Consider the following 19,690-nt stretch of genomic DNA (forward strand, 5'->3'; position numbering starts at 1 on the left):
CACCACATTTGTGCCAAACCCAAAATTTTACATCTCCTTTAACCTAATTAAATTAACCAATTTAAATATGCTCAGTTACCACTTAGCATAGCTGTTAAAAACCTCTCTAGTAGACTATGACCTGTTTATTAGTAAGACAGTTAAGGACAGAGAAAAACTCTGCTGTGTTTAATATAACTGGCACTAAAGGGAATGCTTGCTATGATTTAAGTAAGTGCTGAGAGGCAATGCCCAAGTTTGCATTGCAGACGTTGCCAGCCAGAAGCAAGGCCCATCTGTGAGGAGCTGCTAACAGGCACCCATGGAAAAGTCATCCTCTCATCACAAGCAGTAAATAACTGTGAGGCTACATAGACTTCACTCCCTTTTTAGTAACTCCTACTTGTAGGAATTACTAAATTTCACATTTTCATAACAAATTTTACAATTTCAGTTTTACTATTAGCTATTTAATTCCAGATTCTATTAAAAATCATATTTCTAAATCATGGTTTAGCTGTGTGCAATGAGCACTCCACTCCATGGACTGCAGCTCGTTTTCTTGCAGGGACACAGCCTGTGTTTTATTGGCATGTAATCCGTCTCTCTGCCAGTATAGGACTGAAAAGCCAACACCTCCCTTAAGAATAAAGCAGCATTACACACCAGGGGTCCCCTCACTGTGGAAAACTAGCTCTTTATTTCCTGTGCAGGAAGGTTTTCCTACAGTTCTAGGATACATTTCCCCATTTGGCTTTTGCTGAAGTACTTTGGGTGGGTTAGGCTGCAGAGAGCTCCCCACCGTCATACCCCGTTGCCATCTTTTTTGTCCAGTGACCATCAGCAGTGGTCAGAAAGCACTTTGAACTGTGATTCACACAGAGTGATGGTAAACGCAGATAGCTTCACAGCAGAGGTATTAGGAACCATATGACACACATTTCTTAAAAAATTGGATTTCTGGAAAAAACTCAAGCTAACAATATTAACATCTTAGGTTCTTCTACAGTATCCACTTAAAATTGATGGGGTCTATTCAAGATAAGAAAGAAATCTTGAGACTTGGTATGTGCCAGGGGACTCTCAGGCCTTGTGGTCTCTGTATGAAACCAATGGTGGTGGCACAGCCAGGGTCTGTCTGCATGGACCAGGTTGCAGATGCCTTTGCCTCCTGTGCAGGACCATTGGGCAGGGCACTGGGCCACAGCCTTGCTCACTACATTCCTAATGGTAGGAAAGCAACAGCAGGACAATAAACTGTTTCTGTGGAAGACTTATTAAGAAAACAAAAATACTAAGAGCAAAAAATTAAAGATCAAAGGGATAGAATATTTCCCATTCCACCACAAAAATCAGCCTTACAAATCATGACCAGCAATAGGAGACATGCATAATGAATTTTTCCTTTTCAAGGAAAGAAGAAACTGAAGAGGGAGGAACAAGTGGGAAGGAATAAAGGGCCATAAAAAGGAACCAATTTTAATGCACCATTATAATCTTTGAGCATTTTCTCCCTGACAAGCAAATCTGCAAAGCATTTAAGATCCATATGTGACAAAGAGTCAGCCAGAGAGGGAGGAGTGGAAGGAGATGCCACTTGAGCTGGCACATCAGAGGATCTTTAAATAGAAAAGCTTTCAGGGAACTCAGGGTAGGCGCTTACCACACAAAATTTAATTACAGCCATACTCATCTGTAAAAAATATTAAGCCCTCTTACCCCCCTATTACTCCCCCTTTTTTTTATCTACAGCAGTTGGGCAAGGGAAGGGGGAAAAGGCAATAAACCAGCATGGGATTCCAATCCTGGCATCTCCTGGGGGATGATGCTTTGGGGTAGAGCTGCCTCTCTGGGGCTATGAGTCCCTGGGGAGACATACCTATTAGTCAGCTCCTCTGCTTCCTCGGTGTCCACGGCCTCCTCCTCCTCCTCCTCCTCGTCCTCCTCCTCTTCTTCTTCTTCCTCTTCTTCTTCATCTCCTATGAAGGATGAAGTCTCGGATGCCCTATCACACTCGGTGCCGCGGGAACCCTCCATTCCCTTCCCTGCTCAGGCCCTTGCCGGTGATGTTTACCCCCAGCCCTGTCCTCCCCAGGGCTGCCTGAAGCAACTGTCATCCCCAGTAGCACTCACTTCTCCTGACTCAGGGCAGTCTTTAAATAGAAGGCAGCAAAGTTACAGCGCAGAGTCGCTGCTGTTCCTACCCTGTCTCCTAGCACCAACCCAGTGCCAGGACACGTGGCTCTGTGGCCATCTCTCCAGCTGCTCTCCCCCTTCGCCTGCCACCGCTGCCCGTCACTTGTACAGCAGACAGGGCAGTCAGGCAGCAGAAAGGAGGAAGGGGGCCAAGCAGACCTTCCCCAGTTACCTCTAGCAAATTCGGGATGGATGGTACAGATGAAGCAGAAGGAGAGTTTATCTGTGGCCCCAAGAGAAGGTACATTTCACAAGTTCTGCCCTTGAGCACACCCAGAGTGCCTCAAGCTCGAACTGAAAAGGTCAAATACAATAACTAGTGGATGAGCCTCCAACAAACACATTTAATTATTAATACCATACTGTAAGAGATATCAGATGCACTGTGGTATTTAACCATGCAAAAGGAATGTATTTAAGCCCTTGATTTATCAATGTGCTAAATCAAAGACATTTAAAACTTCCTATTTGAGCAAACTTGAACCAATTATAAAGCGAAGACAAACTATACTACCATGCAGAGTTTAGGTTAAGCCACATTTATGCTTTATTATTCTGCATTTTACAGAAAATGCAGTGCTTTTCACAAACAAACATAAATATTTCCAATCTGTATTACTCAACATAATGACTTTATTAAAAAAAAAAATTAGAAGAGGAGGAAAAGCTCTAAACCCCTGATTCTAAGTAAAGAACTTCCAAGATATCTCAAGTATAAACGACTGTTTGCACAGTATAACTCCAATGCCCCCAGCTTTTTTTTTTATTGTTCTTCAAATAAATATCTAGTTATAAATCAATCAGCAAACTCTTTCTTAAGAGTGCTATAAGTATAGAAACACCCAGCCATGTACTTCTGACTACAAGCTATCTCTGCACACAAAATAGGTACAGGTCTTCCTACTCTCCTGACCCACGCAGTGACATACAGAATTTACAAGGTGACAATGTAATTTTTTGAAAAGTGTATTTGAAACAGATATTAAACTAAATTAAACTCTACATTTCATCATGAGCATAGACAGTGTACACAGCAAAATGTAAAGAATATGAAGTACTCTTCTTTAAATTTCATGTGGAAGGCAAGAGCTTTACAAGTCTTCTAGAAACGCTTATAGATGAAACATACATACATTGCACAAGATTTGATTCAGTCTTCAGCACAGCAAGAGAAAGGCAAGTACTCTTTTACCAGAAACCCTTCAACTCATTTCCATCTTACTTCTCACAAGTGAATCTGACCTGTAAATGGACCAAAATCGAACACGCTCTTCGGACAAGCATCATACTCAGTAAAATCAATGAAAATATTTATATCTGAAAACAAGGATTACAGAGAACAAGGCAGAAAAACTCACAAACCACAGGACAACCGGGAGCAAGTACAGTACAATAAATCAAGAGTGACATTCTCTGATGGACTTAAATTTAACATCAAACATATTGTGACTCAAGTCCAGTAACACAATTTCAAGTAAAGCACTAGTTCCAAATAAATGTTTGGGATTCACAAATATAATGCATTCATAAATGCTAACTTCAGGTTTTATACAAATCATCTTACATCCTTTTATCATCACTGCCTGTTTCTCCCAAATGATCAAGTCACCCAGTAGTGTGTGTCTTAAAATTGATTTATATTGATTTCTTTGTGAGGGATTTTTAAAAAGTAACACCTTATACTGTCAACACACCTAAAGGTACTAAGAGTTCACATACACATTCACATTTCAGGACAAGTGAGAGCAAGAGCTAGAAGAGAAACTTTAAGTTTCACAGTGCATAGCCTATGCCAGTTCTGCATTACTGTCACCAAATGTGAAGCTCTTGCCAATGTTTGGTCCTACTGTGCACCTCTGAGGCTGTTAATTTAGTCCTGAAGGACTAAATAGAGTTCTTAAAATCCTAGAGAAGACACTAGTGGTTTCTGACACATGAGGTGAGAACAGACAAGAAAACCCACTGCCAAAAAGAGTAGTCAAGAATAATAATTAAAAAAATTAAATAAATAAATGCGCTGAATTAAAGCAGTTTTATTTCAAGGCAGTAACAAAATCCAAAGACAGCATCTTGCTCACACACTGACATCTCGGTCAGTTGTGAAAAATACCTTTTACCTAAGAGCTCTCAGAAAAAAATATTCCTGCTAGGATGTATGCCAGGGGTTAAGAAGGTAAAAGTTTTTATTTTTAAGCCAAGGAAAGTTGAACATTTTACCCTAACACTAAAATTTATGGTAGACATTAGTGAATATTTTACTCTGAATACTTGCCCAGAGTAGATGAAAACACAGATCATTACACCTCGAACAACTTCAGACTATACAGAACTGAACCCAAAGTTGATGTCCAGCTCCTACCCACTCTCCCCAAGCCATTACTGTATGGTATTAGATCTGAAGTTTTCTGACAAAAGTTGCAGCCCACTATTAATGCCATCAACGGTTCAGTTCGAAAAAAATTGGGGAAAACTACCATCTAGATTTTCTGGTTACATCAGGACATAAACTGAGAAAAAAATACAAAAGTATTCTTTTGAAAGACACAGACTATTGTGGTTACAGACCTTAACTTGTATTAAAAATGCCACTTAATTCGTAGGGTACTTTTTATAGAGTAGCTCAGAGATACCACAATGTTTTAAACTAACCTTTTAAAAACAGTTAGGAATTAAATTAAACACGAAGGATTAATTTAAGTTGTAAGAAATGCTGACACATTAGGTGATGCAATACAAACTCATAAGGAAGTTTTATGCCTTTTATAAAGTTTCGTTTCTCACATTCAGCTCACTTAAAATATATTTTAACCAACTTTAAACATTTATGTCCCTTCTCATTTATCCTAGGTTGGGAAAGTTTTAAATTTTCTAGACAAAGGTATAGCCAATATGTTTTTTAAGAAGATATAGCCAACATTCTCTTTTCCCAGAATCTACATGGAGCTTGTAGAACATCTTTGAATCCAGACATCATCCTGGTTTAAAATCTTGTGTTTCTATTTTACATAAAGTGAATCAAAGTGAATGTTTCACTGACACTCAAGTCTACCATCCTATAGAAAAAGGGCATTGAGGGTGAACATATGCAAGGAGGAAGAATATTTCAGTGGACTGCTAGAGTCATATTAAAACTGAAAGACAGTTAAAATTGAGAAGAAAAGTCAATTACAGAAAAAAGACAAAATTCTACATAGACTAGACCATGACAAAGTGTGTAGGAAGTAATCTCACATCAGGCATATAGTTTACAGTACTTAGAACTTCTAAATAAACTAGAACTTAAAAGTTTGCACAAGAAGACATAATGCTTGTTATTCTACAGTTAAAAGAGTTTTTATAATCTGTTTAGAGAAAGTAATAAACCAAACTTTTGCCTATTCACAGATGTACTGCAGAATAGCCATGACAGATCTTGGTGAATTACAACATGGGCCTTACCTCATGGGGCATTTTCTATTCTACTTAATTATAGGAAATATTTTAAATATGCAGTACAAAGTAACATAAATTGGAAAAATAACCCGTATCTTCCATATAGAAACTTTATTTCACTGGACACCATATAAAATAGTAAACTTAAAAAAATGGAAGTATGAATTTGACTTCAGTGGTAAGTACCACCTTAAAAATTAATTGGTCTTCAATAACAAATATATGAGAGATACAAATTGTGCTATAGGAGGTCTAAGAGAAAGTTTGCCATTTTTTTGGAAGAGCTATAGTTGTCAGTATTACTTAGATTCAATTTACAGTGGCTGATCAATTCACAAACATTCACACAAAATCAAATGAGAAGCCAGCTAATTTTAGCACTGATGTGAGGTGTTTTGATTTTGATTTGGTCTTTTTCTCTAAGAGAGGCACCACTATTACTTCAAATATGTAAAAGGAAGCACTAAAAATTTTCCTTCCTACTCTGTGTGAATAATAAGCATTTATGTGCATTGAATTGAGCTTTTTTACTTCAATTTCCTCATAGTAAAACTGGTGCTTGAAAATTTTGGTTTAGATTATAGTTCTTGATATTCAGAGTACTACCAACCATAATCTATCTTCATTGTCATAAACAGTTGCTTGTTATTCAAGTAAAAGTGAAATAAAACTGGAAAGTCCTAAGTTGAGCAGAAGTGCTTACTGCAATTCAGCAGATGTAAAGCACAGACTCTGTTCATCAAAAAGTTGGTAGTGCACAGTGCCTTAAGGATGTAGTCAGATTTGCACATGGTTTAACTTTGAATGTCTACTTTTCATGGTTAAATCTGTCTGAAATAATGGTTACACAGATCACACAAGAAACAAGTCAGTATATCCCCATACTTTGCTTAAAATAGATGTATTCTTCTTGTTTGCTGTCAAGAAGTCAACAATGCAAGCATTTTCAGAAAGAAACAGCTGTATCTTGAACAGCTGTATTAACAAATACTGATAATAAAATATGCCACATCCTTATAAACATTTCCTTAACAAAAGTTTACAGAGAAAAACAGGTCATAAAAATCATGGGGTGAGTGCCTCCTGATTTTGACACTGTTCTTTGTTTCAGCAGGATCCAAAAAAAGGGAAAATGAAAGAAGCTAGTTATCTTTTCTGTACGACTGCTTTGAAAGGCAATATATAGTTCAGATCTTTCTTCTCTCGTAATAACCGCCAAGCCTGAGGAAAAAAAACCACAAGGTTTTTTTAAAAAAGACTATATAATCTTTGCCATTAAAACTTAAATACCATTATAAGCAGTAAGCATCACAGTGCCACAAAATTAAGGCTGATTTTTTCCCCTTCTTGAAAAGAAAATTTGTGGGTTGAGGTATTTTTTGTTAATTTGTTTTTGGGATTTTTTAAGGGAAGCAAAATCCAAGAAGTACACAAAATGCAATGAACTAATGAGGAAGGTCAAGAACAGACCAGACTTTTGGAGATAGAGATGTTAACAATATTTAAGTATTACACTGGTACTGTAACTGCAAAATAATTGTCTCAAATTCACACATGTCAAAGTCCCCAGTAAATGATGTTATTTCCAGAACTCAGATGTGTCTCTAAAATAGGTTATTTCAACTTTCTTCTGTGTTCTAGTGAGAGTTTCAAGACATCTGCTACACCACGAGCCTGTAAAGAACTGCAAAGACCCTCCTGTGTTTATACAGAAGTCATTTACACTCCAATGCATAATGAAAACCACAGGAAGAACAATTCTCTCAAGGACAAAACAGATTGCTTAAGCTTTTTTGAAAATAGTGCAGGACATTAAAAAGTACTTGCACTTTTAGAGCAACTGTCATTCTTATGGTATCTGGTAAAAAGGATATTTTTCAGGGCTATATGACTCTAGTATATTGCTTCCAGACAGCTAGGATCAAATGTCTGTTTTTGCATTTTTCAGAAAACCACAGAAGTTTGAAAGGAATTTTGTTAACTGAAAACTGAAAAGAGAAGTTCTCTCTGATTTCAGAGTACCACGAAAACCCAAACCACTTCATAAAGGTGACTTTAGCATATTCACAAAATCAACTATTTTATGTACTAGTATATGAACAATTCAGTATTTTGTATGCTAACATGGTTAAATAAAAGAAATACTAACATTTCTGAATAGAATTACGAAGAAAATTACTAAGGTGTCTCTTTTAGCATTTGTTCTATTACTAGTATCTGGAATTGAATTAGGTGTTGCTGGGGAAGCCTTCAAGGTTCTTGAAGACAGGAATAACTGGAGTAAACATTAACCTCCAAGGACAGCTTACCAGGGGAGTCTTAACTGGTTAAAGCTGGAAGCCAGTTCTATGCACTAATCCCTAGTCATAACTACATAAAAAATAGTCAGAGATCTCAGAAACCTAGAATTTGAGTTGCAATACCTATGCAATGCCTATGATAGGACAGAAGCATAAAAGATAGTTGATATGAAAAAAATTTCAGAAAAATTCTTAACCAAAGTCTAAATTTTTCTTTGTTTCAAAGTGTCCTTTCCTCTCCTGACTGGGACAGTGAAAGTCCATGTTTGAACTACTCATGTTCTAAAATTATGAGGATGGTCTCCCTAAAGAAAAGTACCCATCTAAGTAAGTTATCAAAAATCAGAAAACACCTGTTATTTTGGTGGTGATATCTATTTAAAAAAGGGATAGTAAGAAGTATAAAATATTATCTATTAGCACTCAAATTCATGTAGGAATAAATAATGAATGAAGTTGTAACTTTAAAGCTCTTAACCATTGCTAATTTTACACATACAAGAAAATCTAAGAGACAGGGTTTTTACTAGTTTGAGTACCCATTTCAGTGGAAACCTGAAGTTTAATGGCAGACATTAAAGAATATTCTTAAATTATTTTCCCACATATTTTTAAAAACATGCATTTTTACTACTAATAGTACAAACTAAAAAACCATCAAAATCAGGCAGGTTTAATGACTAGCTTTTTCAAGATAGTAAAACTATCCTGAAAAGCAAAGTGACCAGAAAAATTACATGAGATTAGTTTTTACCTGCGCAAGTTCACCTCTGATCATATCAAACTTCTGTTTCTCATGTACAGCTCTAGCAGTATTTGTTCTGTCAAAAGGCTCTGCAAGATCAAAAACAAACATGAAAACTGTTAAAAATATCTAGAGTTAGTTGTCTCTGCTAACCAAGTAGGGTCAAGCATATAACTGCTTCCCAAAAGTGTTTTAAATACTCAGTTCCTCTTTGGTTCTCAAGCTTTCTTTCTACATAACATTTATCAAAAAAACCCCAAACCAAAACTAAACTAAACCAAACCAACCAATAAGACAAAATATCCCCTCCTACAAAAACAAGAAAACCCAAAACCAAACAATCCAATAAAAAGGAGGAGGGGGAAAAACAAAAATACCCCAAAACAACAAATCAACCAACCAACTAACCAACCCCCAAAAACCAACCAAACAAAAACCAATAATAACCCTATCACCATCACCACCAAAACAAAAACAACGCCAAAAAACCACCAAAAAAAAAAACCAAAAACCACAAACAAAAACCAAAAATAACCCCTTCACCATCACCACCAAAACAAAAACAACCCCAAAAAACCACCAAAAAAACCCCAAAAAGCAAACAATAAAAACCCCCCAAAACCAAAACACCCCAACAGCTGAATTCTCTGAATGCCCTGAATGGAGAACATCATCAGGGAGTCTGCAGATGAGCAGTGCAGTTGACACTACAGGACAGGCTGGCATCCAGAGGGACCTGGACAAACCTGTGCAGTGGGCCCATGCAGATCTCATGAAAGTTCAACAACTGCAAGTGCAAAGTGCTGCATCTGGGTCAGGACAATCCCAGACACAATTACAGATGGGGAGAAGTCACTCAAAGCAGGTCTGCCCAGAAGGACCTGGGGGTGCTGGACATGACCCAGCCATGGGCACTCCCAGCCCAGAGAGCCACACGTGTGCTGGGCTGCATCCAGAGCAGGGTGGGCAGCAGGGCCAGGGAGGGGATTCTGCCCCTCTGCTCTGCTCTGCTCAGACCCCACCTGCAGGGCTGCAGCAGCTCTGGGGCCCAGCACAGGAAGGACATGGACCTGCTGGAGGGAGTCCAGAGGAGGCCACAAAGGTGATCAGAGGGATGGAGCACCTCTTCTGAGAGGACAGACTGAGAGAGCTGGGGTTGCTCCACCTAGAGAGAAGGCTCTGGGATGGATCTCATAACACCTTCCAGTATGTAAAGGGGGCCTACAAGAGAGCTGGAGAGGGACTTTTCTTAACAGCATGTCATGATAGGACCAGATGGAATGGCTTTAATCCAAAAAGGGCAAGCTTAAGACTAGATACTAGAAAGAAATTCTTTACTGTGAAGGTGATGAGGCACTGGAAGAGGTTGGTTAGAGAAGCTATGGATGCCCCATCCCTGGAAGTGTTCAAGGCCTGGTTGATGGGGCTCTGAGAAAAGTGTTCTAGTGAAAGATGTCCCTGATCATGGCAGGGGAGCTGAAAAGAGATGATACTTAAAAGTCTCTTCCAACCAAAAGCATTCTATGATTCAGTGAATGCTTTAGTGATATGTAATTCCTAATAAACTCAGCTTATTATTATCTGTTGAAGCATACTATGATTGTGCTGAATTTATGCAGTAGTAATTATCTGCTACAGCTCAATAGTCTGTGATAACATATCAGACTATGATTCTGCATATTAAAATATTTTGAAACTTATTACACATCAGATTCTTGGAACTATTCACTTTAGATCCATCTCATTCAACAGTTTCTCAGTGAAATACTGAGAATATAGCAAAATATTTACTATAATTTTAATATAAGACATATCAACTGCTCTAATGTATACTTTATCACTTCATACCTATTCTGCAATATTTGTTCATAAGTTAACAATTTGGGGGTTCTACTTTCTAACTGATGACAAATCAGTGTGATGGTCCCCCGCTTTTTTGTCCTAACTTAATTAATAGTTTGGAACATTTTTAATTTCAATATTAAAAAAGTACTTCTTGTATTTTTTTAAAAATATGATACAGGGACTATGCATTACCGTGTGCCACAAAGCAGATTTTAAAGTCTTTTTATTCCTTAATAGAGAACTGCTTAAGTAATATTGTGTATTTCACACTGGTAGAATGTATGGAAGTCCTCAAGGACCACAGAACCACTGAAGTATTTGTTGATCTGGTAGAAATTTTTTTGTCTAGTTGGTTATGAATTACTTTTATTCAGATAGTGATGTATACCAAAATTAAGCATTACACAGACATCAGAAGGGCTTGTGCCTTTATGGAGACTGGAATTTCAAATTTGGTACATGCTCCATGGCTTTAGGTTTTTATTTCTGCTAAATATTTAAATTCACTAAGAAATTTTTTCATGCAATAGATATTGTATTTAGCAATATTCTAAAAGAATTATCTTCAAACTACCTAGTTTTCAGTGGACAGCTACAGACAGATTCTGTTTCAGAATGCGTCATACTTTTAGTTTAGAACCAAAACTGACAACCAAATAAAACATACACAGTCCCCTAATACCGGTCCCATTATCTGAGAGAGTGATCTAGTATAATTAAGAACTCCATGTCCCTTACTATGTGAACAATACAGCATTTCATTTGTGTATCATACATGTGATGGTAACTGCTTTTTTAGTGCTAGGACCTTCATGTTGAATCAAGTAATATCTATATTTTAAAGCAACAAGGGCTGAAGTGTATAATCTTCTCAAACCATTAGTGGAAAAAAAAAGGCATTCCAGTCACAAAAGCTAACTCACATCTTCCCTTTAATATTCCTGGATATTTACTGATTGTAAAAAGACAAACTGATTCTCTGAAGCAGAGCAAGAATAATTTTACAATCAGCTACTCTTTACACCACTACATTTTCTAACCATCAAGACAGTAAGAGCTTACTGTAAGTTATTTTGTTCACACACAGAGATGAGAATATTAAAGAAAAAAAAAAAAACAAAGCCAAAAAACCCCACAGCTTTAACACTGCTGCTTGAGGGAAAGGCTAAAGGGAATCATTTTTCCAAACAAAAATACACAAAAATGATATCACAGTACTTCAGAACTGCTGCCAACCAAGCCCGAGGAATTATTTTTAGCATGTGGATCTGAAAGACTTGAAACTACAAATATGAATCAGGTGCAGCTTAGATGGCTTCTGATTCGATTTCCCTAAATTATTATCAATGTAATAATCTCGTAAAATTGCCACGTTTCTAGCTTTTCCTATTCTCCAACAGGAGAGTAGTTATTACTTGATACAGAGAAGATTTAAACTGAAACAAGAATAGTTAATAGCCATTTAGAGCTTCTGACAAGGATTGTTCAAAATATAATCTAAAAGCAGGCTTCTCTGTATCTCTGTATCCCTATCATGGTAAAAGCCTATCATATTTTAAAGTGTCTGGAAAGCATATCCCGACTACATTTGTTTCTCTAACAGCAGAAATACATGTGAGAATCAGCCTTAAGGCCCATAACATTTAAAACAGAATACAGCTTTTCTTGAACTAATCTAAATACAGTACTACATGCAGAATTATCAAAACTTGCAGGCACAGACTTGTGTAATCTATCAACAAATATATTTTACATATTTTAAAATAAATGCAATAGTACCAATTACTGAAATTTTATTCTGCGGACAGGAAAATTTGACAAAGACTTGGAAAACAGAATATACTGGCATGTTTACCTAACTTTTGCAATCTTATTCTCAAGTACACAGAAACTTAGGTACATTCTTTGTTAACCTAGTTCAGTTTAACAGCTGTTATAAACATGAAGTCTACTTTGAGCAAAAGTAGATTTTATTTTTCTCTCCCAAATCAGAAGAAAAAACTTGGTATGTGAGGCTAAACCCACTAAGTCTTGAACCAAGGAAGGAACCAGATATGTTATCTATAGAAAATTTTGACTTTTTTAATAGTTCAAAGGCAAACACATTAAGGAAAAGTTCTATGTAATAAAGACCATTGAATGAGAAATCTAGAGTGTCTATTTTGTATGTTGATGTGTATTTTATTTTCCAGCCTGGTAGAAAGAGAACCTAATTATTCAACCACTTTGTAATGTCATAAAATATTTGAGAGCTTGAAACACACAGCCCCCTGCAACACAGTGGATCAGCATCATGTGACAGCAGCAAACATAGCTGCCCAGCATTCCCACCTCCCACATTCAGACCAGAGCCTTGGCAGTGCCTCACTTTGCTATTCTGAATAATTTCAGCTGTGCAGATACTCTAATTCTCACATTTCTCAACTCTAAGACCACAGAGTCCAGTGCAAATATATTTCAATGTATTCTTCTTCTCCTGTAACTGTTGATTTTTTCCCAAAGGGTCAAATAAAGAACAGGAATCCCATCATGTGGTTGTACATTGACATTCATATGACTGTGGCAAAGTCCATGAGCTCTGTACCACAGAATAACCAAGTTCACCAAGGTGATTCAAAGTGATTCTCTGCACAGAGCAGCACAAATGCAGCAAAGTACATAGATACCACAACCCTAAACCTCATCAATCTAGAACAATGTCTATTCAGCCACAGGACTTCTGTCTTATTCTCCTCCTCCCCCAGCAAAATCTTCCCAGTGTCTAATAACTTTCCCCATACCATTTGTCTCCTGTTCAAGTTATATTCCTCTTTCATCCTGTGACGTCAAACCTTGTTATCCTAACAGCCTTCGTTAATTTGCAGCCAGGGCCCAGGCCTCCTCTCCCTTTGTGATAAATGTTTCCAGTTACCCAGCAACTCTCAGTCCCTTCAGTCTGTTCTCATTCTCCTAGTATCTCAATCCTTCTCTTGGTTTATAATCTTCTCTTTCCTTAGTGCACGCTTCATCTCCTGTGCATGCTTGACTGCTCATTTCTCCATGTATGCTCCCCACGGCAGCTGAAAGGTGTCACTAGCACTTTAATCTGGTTGCCTGTATAGTGTTCCTACTCAGTTCTGCACTGAGACAGATGAGACCTGCAACTCCAACAGGTAGCCTGGGTTTACCCTCCAGTTCTGGAAGGCATCATGTAGTCTCTGAACAAAGCCTGTGTTCACCAGCCAGCCAGAAATAGTACCCACAAGAAGATCAACGTACACATAATCTAGTCAGTGCAATGCTAGAGCATTGCAAGAACAAAGAATATTCTTCAAGAATAATCTGAGTATGTGCCTGCTGTGTTTTTTCCTAAGTTCAAACTTGGCAAACTGACAACTATTTTGGTGGAGCAGAAAAACACACACTACTGGCATAAAGGCCATTCCTTATCAAAATCCTAAGCCTATTCCAAAAGTAACAGGGCAATGAGTGCTCTTGAAGGAAAGGTCAGGAGTACTATTTTTAAACACTTTATAGCTTAAAGCTTCCTTCTCAAATGTTTTTGACAGGACTGTTAACGAACTATTTACACTGGTTAAGCTTCCTTCTCTACATAATGCACACATGCAATATATTTCTCAAAACACAACCAAGGTAAAGTCTAATTGATAGATTTATGTATTTAATGCCTTAACAATCAAAAATTATAATGCAGCTTCACATATTACCTTCTACACAAATAAATTTGTTTCTCCATTCAATACCATCAGGTCTTGCAATAGCCTTGGCCTCACGAACTGATATCATCTGATGGCACCAACTAAAAAAAAGGAAAACAATTTGCAAAAAATTTTAACTCTTAGTTCTAAATTCAAATTATCAGTTTGCATTAAAAAAAAATCAGATTGCAATGTTATAAGCCTGGATAACGCAGTATTTTATAATAATGAGTAATTTAGTTTAACATCATGGGTAGGAAACAAGAAAATTTTTCTACTAACAGAAGTTCAAGTACAGAAAAGCATCTTCAAATCAGAGCATCACAGCTATCCATGAGTAACATATATTCACAATGGAAATTTTTCTACTAACATTGTCAAACTTTGTGACAATTTGCATTGTGACCTACATTTATTTCTACGTTCAAAATAAATTACAGAATCAAAATTTTCAGCATTTTCTGTAGGAAGAAAAGAAATGTAAGGAATAAGTGCAGACGAGTCACACACTGCACTCCATAAACAATACACAATAGTATAAAGATATGTAGAAATAATTTGCTCATAGGCTTTCCTTGTGCAAGGAACCTGTTACTAGAAAGCTTCAATAATTTATATATGCTGAATTTTAGATCTGCAAGTACAACTCTCTACCACTTTATGCAGGCAGCTTTACAACAACAAGACATGGAAATTATCACATTTAAACAGGAACAGCGGGCAGATTATAGGGCAGTCTTTATGATGTGCCACCATCTTTATAACACTTGGCACAGCAATATCCCAAACATAATGGAAGCCAAAAAAAACCCACTTCCAGTTTCATGTTCTCATCTACCCAGCTACCTTTCAGCTGCTTTCAACTAAAGAGAGCAGCTCATCCTGCATGCCAACATGTCCCACATCCAAGACAGTCCGGGGACTGAGCCCCAGCCAGCAGGGGTTTATGAAAGGCAGATCCTGACTGACCAACCTGATCTCCTGTGGCAACATGGATATGGGAGGGCTGTGGATATAGTCTGCATGGACTTTAGCAAAGCCTTTGACACCATTTCCCACAGCATTTTTGGCCCCTTATTACACTGAAACACACTGATGTTTTTGGAAAGAAGAGCTGAAGAAGAGTCTAGAAAACATGTCCTATGAGGATCAGATGGAAATGGCATTTTTTATTCTTGAGAAATGCAAGCTCAAGGAGGAACTCATCCCTCTCCACAACTACAAGAAAGTTGTAGCCACGTGGGGGTCGATCTCTTCTCCCATGTTCAAGGAAAAGAAGAAATGGCCTTAAATTCACCAGTAGAGGTTCAGATTAGGTATTAAAAAATTATTTTTCTCTGAAAGAGTAAACAGGCATTGGAATAAGTTGCCTAGGGAAGTGATGGCAACACCATATCTGGAAATGCCCAAGAGATGTCCGGATGTGGCACTTGGGAATATGTTGTAGGGGCAGTTACAGTGGTGCTGCATTGGTAGTTGGATTAGATGGTCTTAAAGGTCTCTTTTAATCTTGATTATTCTGCAAATCCAGGAGCCACCACATCAATGAAACAGTTGGATCACCAATACATCACCACATGTCCTGACTAAATGGGTAGAAATAGCTGGGTAATATGCTTCCAGCTGTACTGCTCTGATGTACACCTGACAGAAGAGCTGGGCTGGGTATGTCAACCACCAGCAGTAAATCTGTACATATCAACTGTAAATTAAAATACTGTCATCAGTTCATTCATCAGTTAAATCTGAAAGAATTCTGTCCTCCCTAGATCACAGATCTACTGTTGTGACTCCATTAAGTCAACAATGACAAGACAGGTAAAAATCCTCACTGTAATTCTACAAATTATCTTGAATACAACTCATCATTAAAGCCGCCTATGGAACTTAGTTATTTGAATAACTGTAATTCCACAAAACACGTATATTTAACACTATGAATAGGGCCTATTTTAAAAAAAATGCAGGACACAGCACATGAAGAGATCTAGGATACCTCAGTGTGTATATTTGGCTTTCTGTTAATATATTCTTTATAAAATTAGTAATGATGATGATATTTTCTAGGATTCAATGTACCCTAAAGCCTCCATTCCAATTCATAATCCTTCCTCACCTTAATTCCCACAGTAGACTACTTTTGTGATAAACAGAGATAATGTCAAGCATCAAATACTTGCCTATCATGCCTTTTAAATAATCAACCATTAACACAGGCTTAATTCAGATGAATTGCTCAAAAAACCTCAAACACACACACAAAGATAAAAGACAAAACCCCTGTGCTTAGAGTCAAACAAGCTTAAACTGCAGCTCAAGAACATACGCTGCGAGCAGAAGCTTACGGTTTGCATTTTTTAAAATCTGACTTAAAAATCAGAGATCCAGGCCAGTGGAGAAAGAGACAGAAAGGGATGGAAAGGGAGGGAAAGAGAAAAAGAAAGAGAGAAAGATAAAGTCATGCAAAGAAGTATTTGATCTGTGTTTGGTTTAACAAGGCAGTGCTGTTTCACTTGCAACAGTAATTCTTCTCTTTAATTCTTTTCTTCGTAGGTTATACTTGATCCTTCAGCAAAAAAATAAATGCATTTATAATACACTGGTTAAGCAAAAAGCAAGGAAAAATTGGCATTTCTTCCTGTTTAAAAAGCCTTTTATTTAAACTTGAAACTTAAAAGCCTTTTATTTAAAATAAAAACTTAAATTTGAAAACAACTCTTTTATCTGACAGTCTTACAGAACCACCTTGGTATCAAGATCATACTGAATTAGAAATTAATTATGAATAGCAAATTATTTGTGTGTCAATTTTAGCCACTTTGGCTTGCATATAATAACTTCATTGTTGCCAGCATAAAGCAGATATTCTCCCTGCACACATTTTCTATCTGTGAGTTAACACTGCCATTTAAACTATTATTTCAATTTTAATTTCAATCATCAGTTATTTCTGTTGTCACTGAATGCATTAGGTATGTCATCGTCATGGCAAAAGCAAGTGTTTGAAAGGAGGAGACTAGGCATTTTCAGATGTTTGTATGACTACAGTACAAACAGAATAAAAAAAAGTATCTTTTCCAAAGCATTCTTACAAATCAAAGCCATTTGTATAAATGGAGTAAGATGGGTACAAGTTACAAATATATTTAATTCAACATAGTATTAAAAATGATCCCTTTATTACATAACCAATTCTATCATGAAAAGAGCTAAAAGCAAGTTCTTGATGAAATTTTATGTTTTGTCATTCAAAAGTAAGCAAGCTTTTACCATGTGCACCATATACAAATCATTGAATGATCTTAAAGAACTGCTACTTAACCTGCCATTGTAAATTTAAGTGAAGTAATCACAAAGCAATAAATTCAGGCGAGCAATGCCTTGCTTCAAGGTCTCACTTTGTCAGGAGACAGCCAAGTGAAAACCTGCTGCTGCCTTCACTCACAGCTGCAGTATTGAAATCAGACACCTCCTTCAGATGGGCTGGTAAACATGTTTCCAAATACTTGCTTCGGAGAACATCTACAGTTTTTTCTTGATTACATTCACTGCTTAATCAGTGGACAATTTTAAATAGTTAACATTAAAATGAAGTCACTACCATAGGCAGCTCTATCATAAGAAGCATTACACAGACTTGAACTCTTATGGTAAGATAAACATACAACCTTAAAAGGCAAAACAGGCTTTGCCATATGTTATGCGCTATTCCAATACATGCTGCAACTTCCAAATCACATTTCTTTGGGGACAGGAATGAAGTGGTACAAAAATTACTTCTTATGGACACACTGAAAACCCTACAGTAAGACTGTGGAAAATGTACTGTATAAATACATAGCAATAAACAATTTTCTGAAACATCTTACAGTCTAAGTAAACAAAAGAGTTTAAAAGCGTAAGGGAAAATAAATACAGCACAAGGACTTATGCATAACTGCACAGGACGCAAAGATCCTATTTCTTCCTTTGCTATCCTCTTTAAGCCCATCCTCTCCTAAATAAAGTAAAAAAAATCACAGATCTTAACTGAAATACCTAATGGCCTTTGCTAGAGTGAGGGAGAAATTTAAAACAATATATCTCCATCTTCTCTTATCTTCCTGATGATTACATGTAAAATAGATCAGTAGTTAAACATTCTAGACAGGTGGCTTTAATGATTTATTCTGCTCAAAATTATGATTTGCACACGATCTGATAATTGTTAATTGCACGCTGTTCATTCAGTAAAACAGTTCCTGTGTATCAGATCTGGTAGTGCATCCTAGTCCACAGATAGGAGCTTACAAAAATTGAAGTCACACTCTCTGTAGCAATCTTTTCATCAAACACCTGACAGTCCAATAAGGAAAGTTCAGTGGCCCAGTACAGATCATAAAAATATAGCCTCATTTAACAGGCACACTGTCTGAAATATAGTCTCAGAATTTTGGTACATAAAGACACTAGTAAATGTTTCACAGGGAAAACAAACAGTGAAAAAACTACTTATTACAGCAAAGAAAATATTCAACACACTCTAGTTCTTCCATGAAAGACAGAACTAAGAGAGCCCTGTGTTGTGTGTATATGGAAGCTGAACATGGTCAGCAGTGCCCTGGCAGCCAGGAGGGCCACCTGTGTCCTGGGGGCACCAGGGACAGCGTCACCAGCCAGGCAAGGGAGGGGACTGTGCTGCTCTGCTCTGCACTGGGGCAGCCTCACCTTGAGTGCTGGGGGCAGTTCTGGGTGCTACAGTTTAGGAAAGACATAAAGCTATCAAAGTACAGCCATAAGGATCATGAAGGGCCTTGAGGGGAAGTTTTATGAGGAGTGGCTGTGGCCACTTGGTCTGCTCAGCCTGGAGAAAAGGAGACAGGGGAGAGACCTCATTGCAGTCTGCAGCTTCCTCATGAGGGGAAGAGGAGAGGCAGACGCTGATCTCTCCGGTCTCATGACAGGACTTAAGGTAACAGCAGGAAACTAAGTCAGGGGAGGTTTAGTTTGGATATTAGGAAAATATTTCTCACTGAGAGAGTGGCTGGGCACTGGAAAAGGCTCCCTAGGGAAGCGGTCACAGCACCAGCCTGACAGAGCTCAAGAAGTGTTTGGACAATGCTCTCAAGCACAGGGTCTTAGGGAATGAATTTTAGGGATGATCCCATACAGGGCCAGGAGCTGGATTTCAACTATCCTGATGGGTGCCTTCCAGCCGAGCATATTCTATTACTCTGTGATTCTATGTATTTAATTCTTACCCTCATTCTCATTTATACTGTTGTTCACATCAGCAACTTCAAAGGAAAGATAACAGGTCCTGTGGCTAGCATGAGACTACTTTTACTTTCACTGGCTGGCTACCACACACAAAACTTTTTAAGCACCATGTTCATGTTCCTCCCTAAGGTGCACTAATTTGTCTTCTCCAATCAAAGAAACTACATGGAATTTTATTATCAGTCCTATTCCTTTCAAAGAGGATTTATAGTTCACAGGGATACACAGATAAACAG

The 19,690-nt window shown here is 37.5% G+C and overlaps 2 protein-coding genes across 5 annotated transcripts in view; both read right to left on the reverse strand.

Annotated features, from left to right (window-relative positions):
- Positions 1 to 2,116, reverse strand: part of CMYA5 (cardiomyopathy associated 5) — a 45,926-nt gene extending 43,810 nt beyond the window's left edge. Inside the window, exon 1 of the mRNA XM_039709751.1 lies at positions 1,859 to 2,116. Coding sequence (XP_039565685.1) covers positions 1,859 to 2,016 — 158 coding nt within the window. The 5' untranslated portion in view covers positions 2,017 to 2,116. The remainder of the gene's footprint in view (positions 1 to 1,858) is intronic.
- Positions 2,117 to 2,698: 582 nt separating this feature from the next.
- The window catches only part of TENT2 (terminal nucleotidyltransferase 2), a 45,625-nt gene continuing 28,633 nt past the window's right edge, over positions 2,699 to 19,690 (reverse strand). For 3 of the 4 annotated variants that reach the window (XM_039709757.1, XM_039709759.1, XM_039709756.1), the window contains exons 13-15: positions 14,205 to 14,296; positions 8,662 to 8,741; positions 2,699 to 6,828 (exon numbers count right to left, since the gene is read on the reverse strand). In XM_039709757.1, the coding sequence (XP_039565691.1) occupies positions 6,754 to 6,828; positions 8,662 to 8,741; positions 14,205 to 14,296 (247 nt within the window). In that variant the 3' untranslated portion in view covers positions 2,699 to 6,753. The remainder of the gene's footprint in view (positions 6,829 to 8,661; positions 8,742 to 14,204; positions 14,297 to 19,690) is intronic. The other variant, XR_005627518.1, reaches the window with a different exon arrangement.

Source organism: Passer montanus, unplaced genomic scaffold (assembly GCF_014805655.1).
Source record: "Passer montanus isolate IOZ18808 unplaced genomic scaffold, ASM1480565v1 scaffold22, whole genome shotgun sequence".
NCBI lineage: Eukaryota > Metazoa > Chordata > Aves > Passeriformes > Passeridae > Passer > Passer montanus.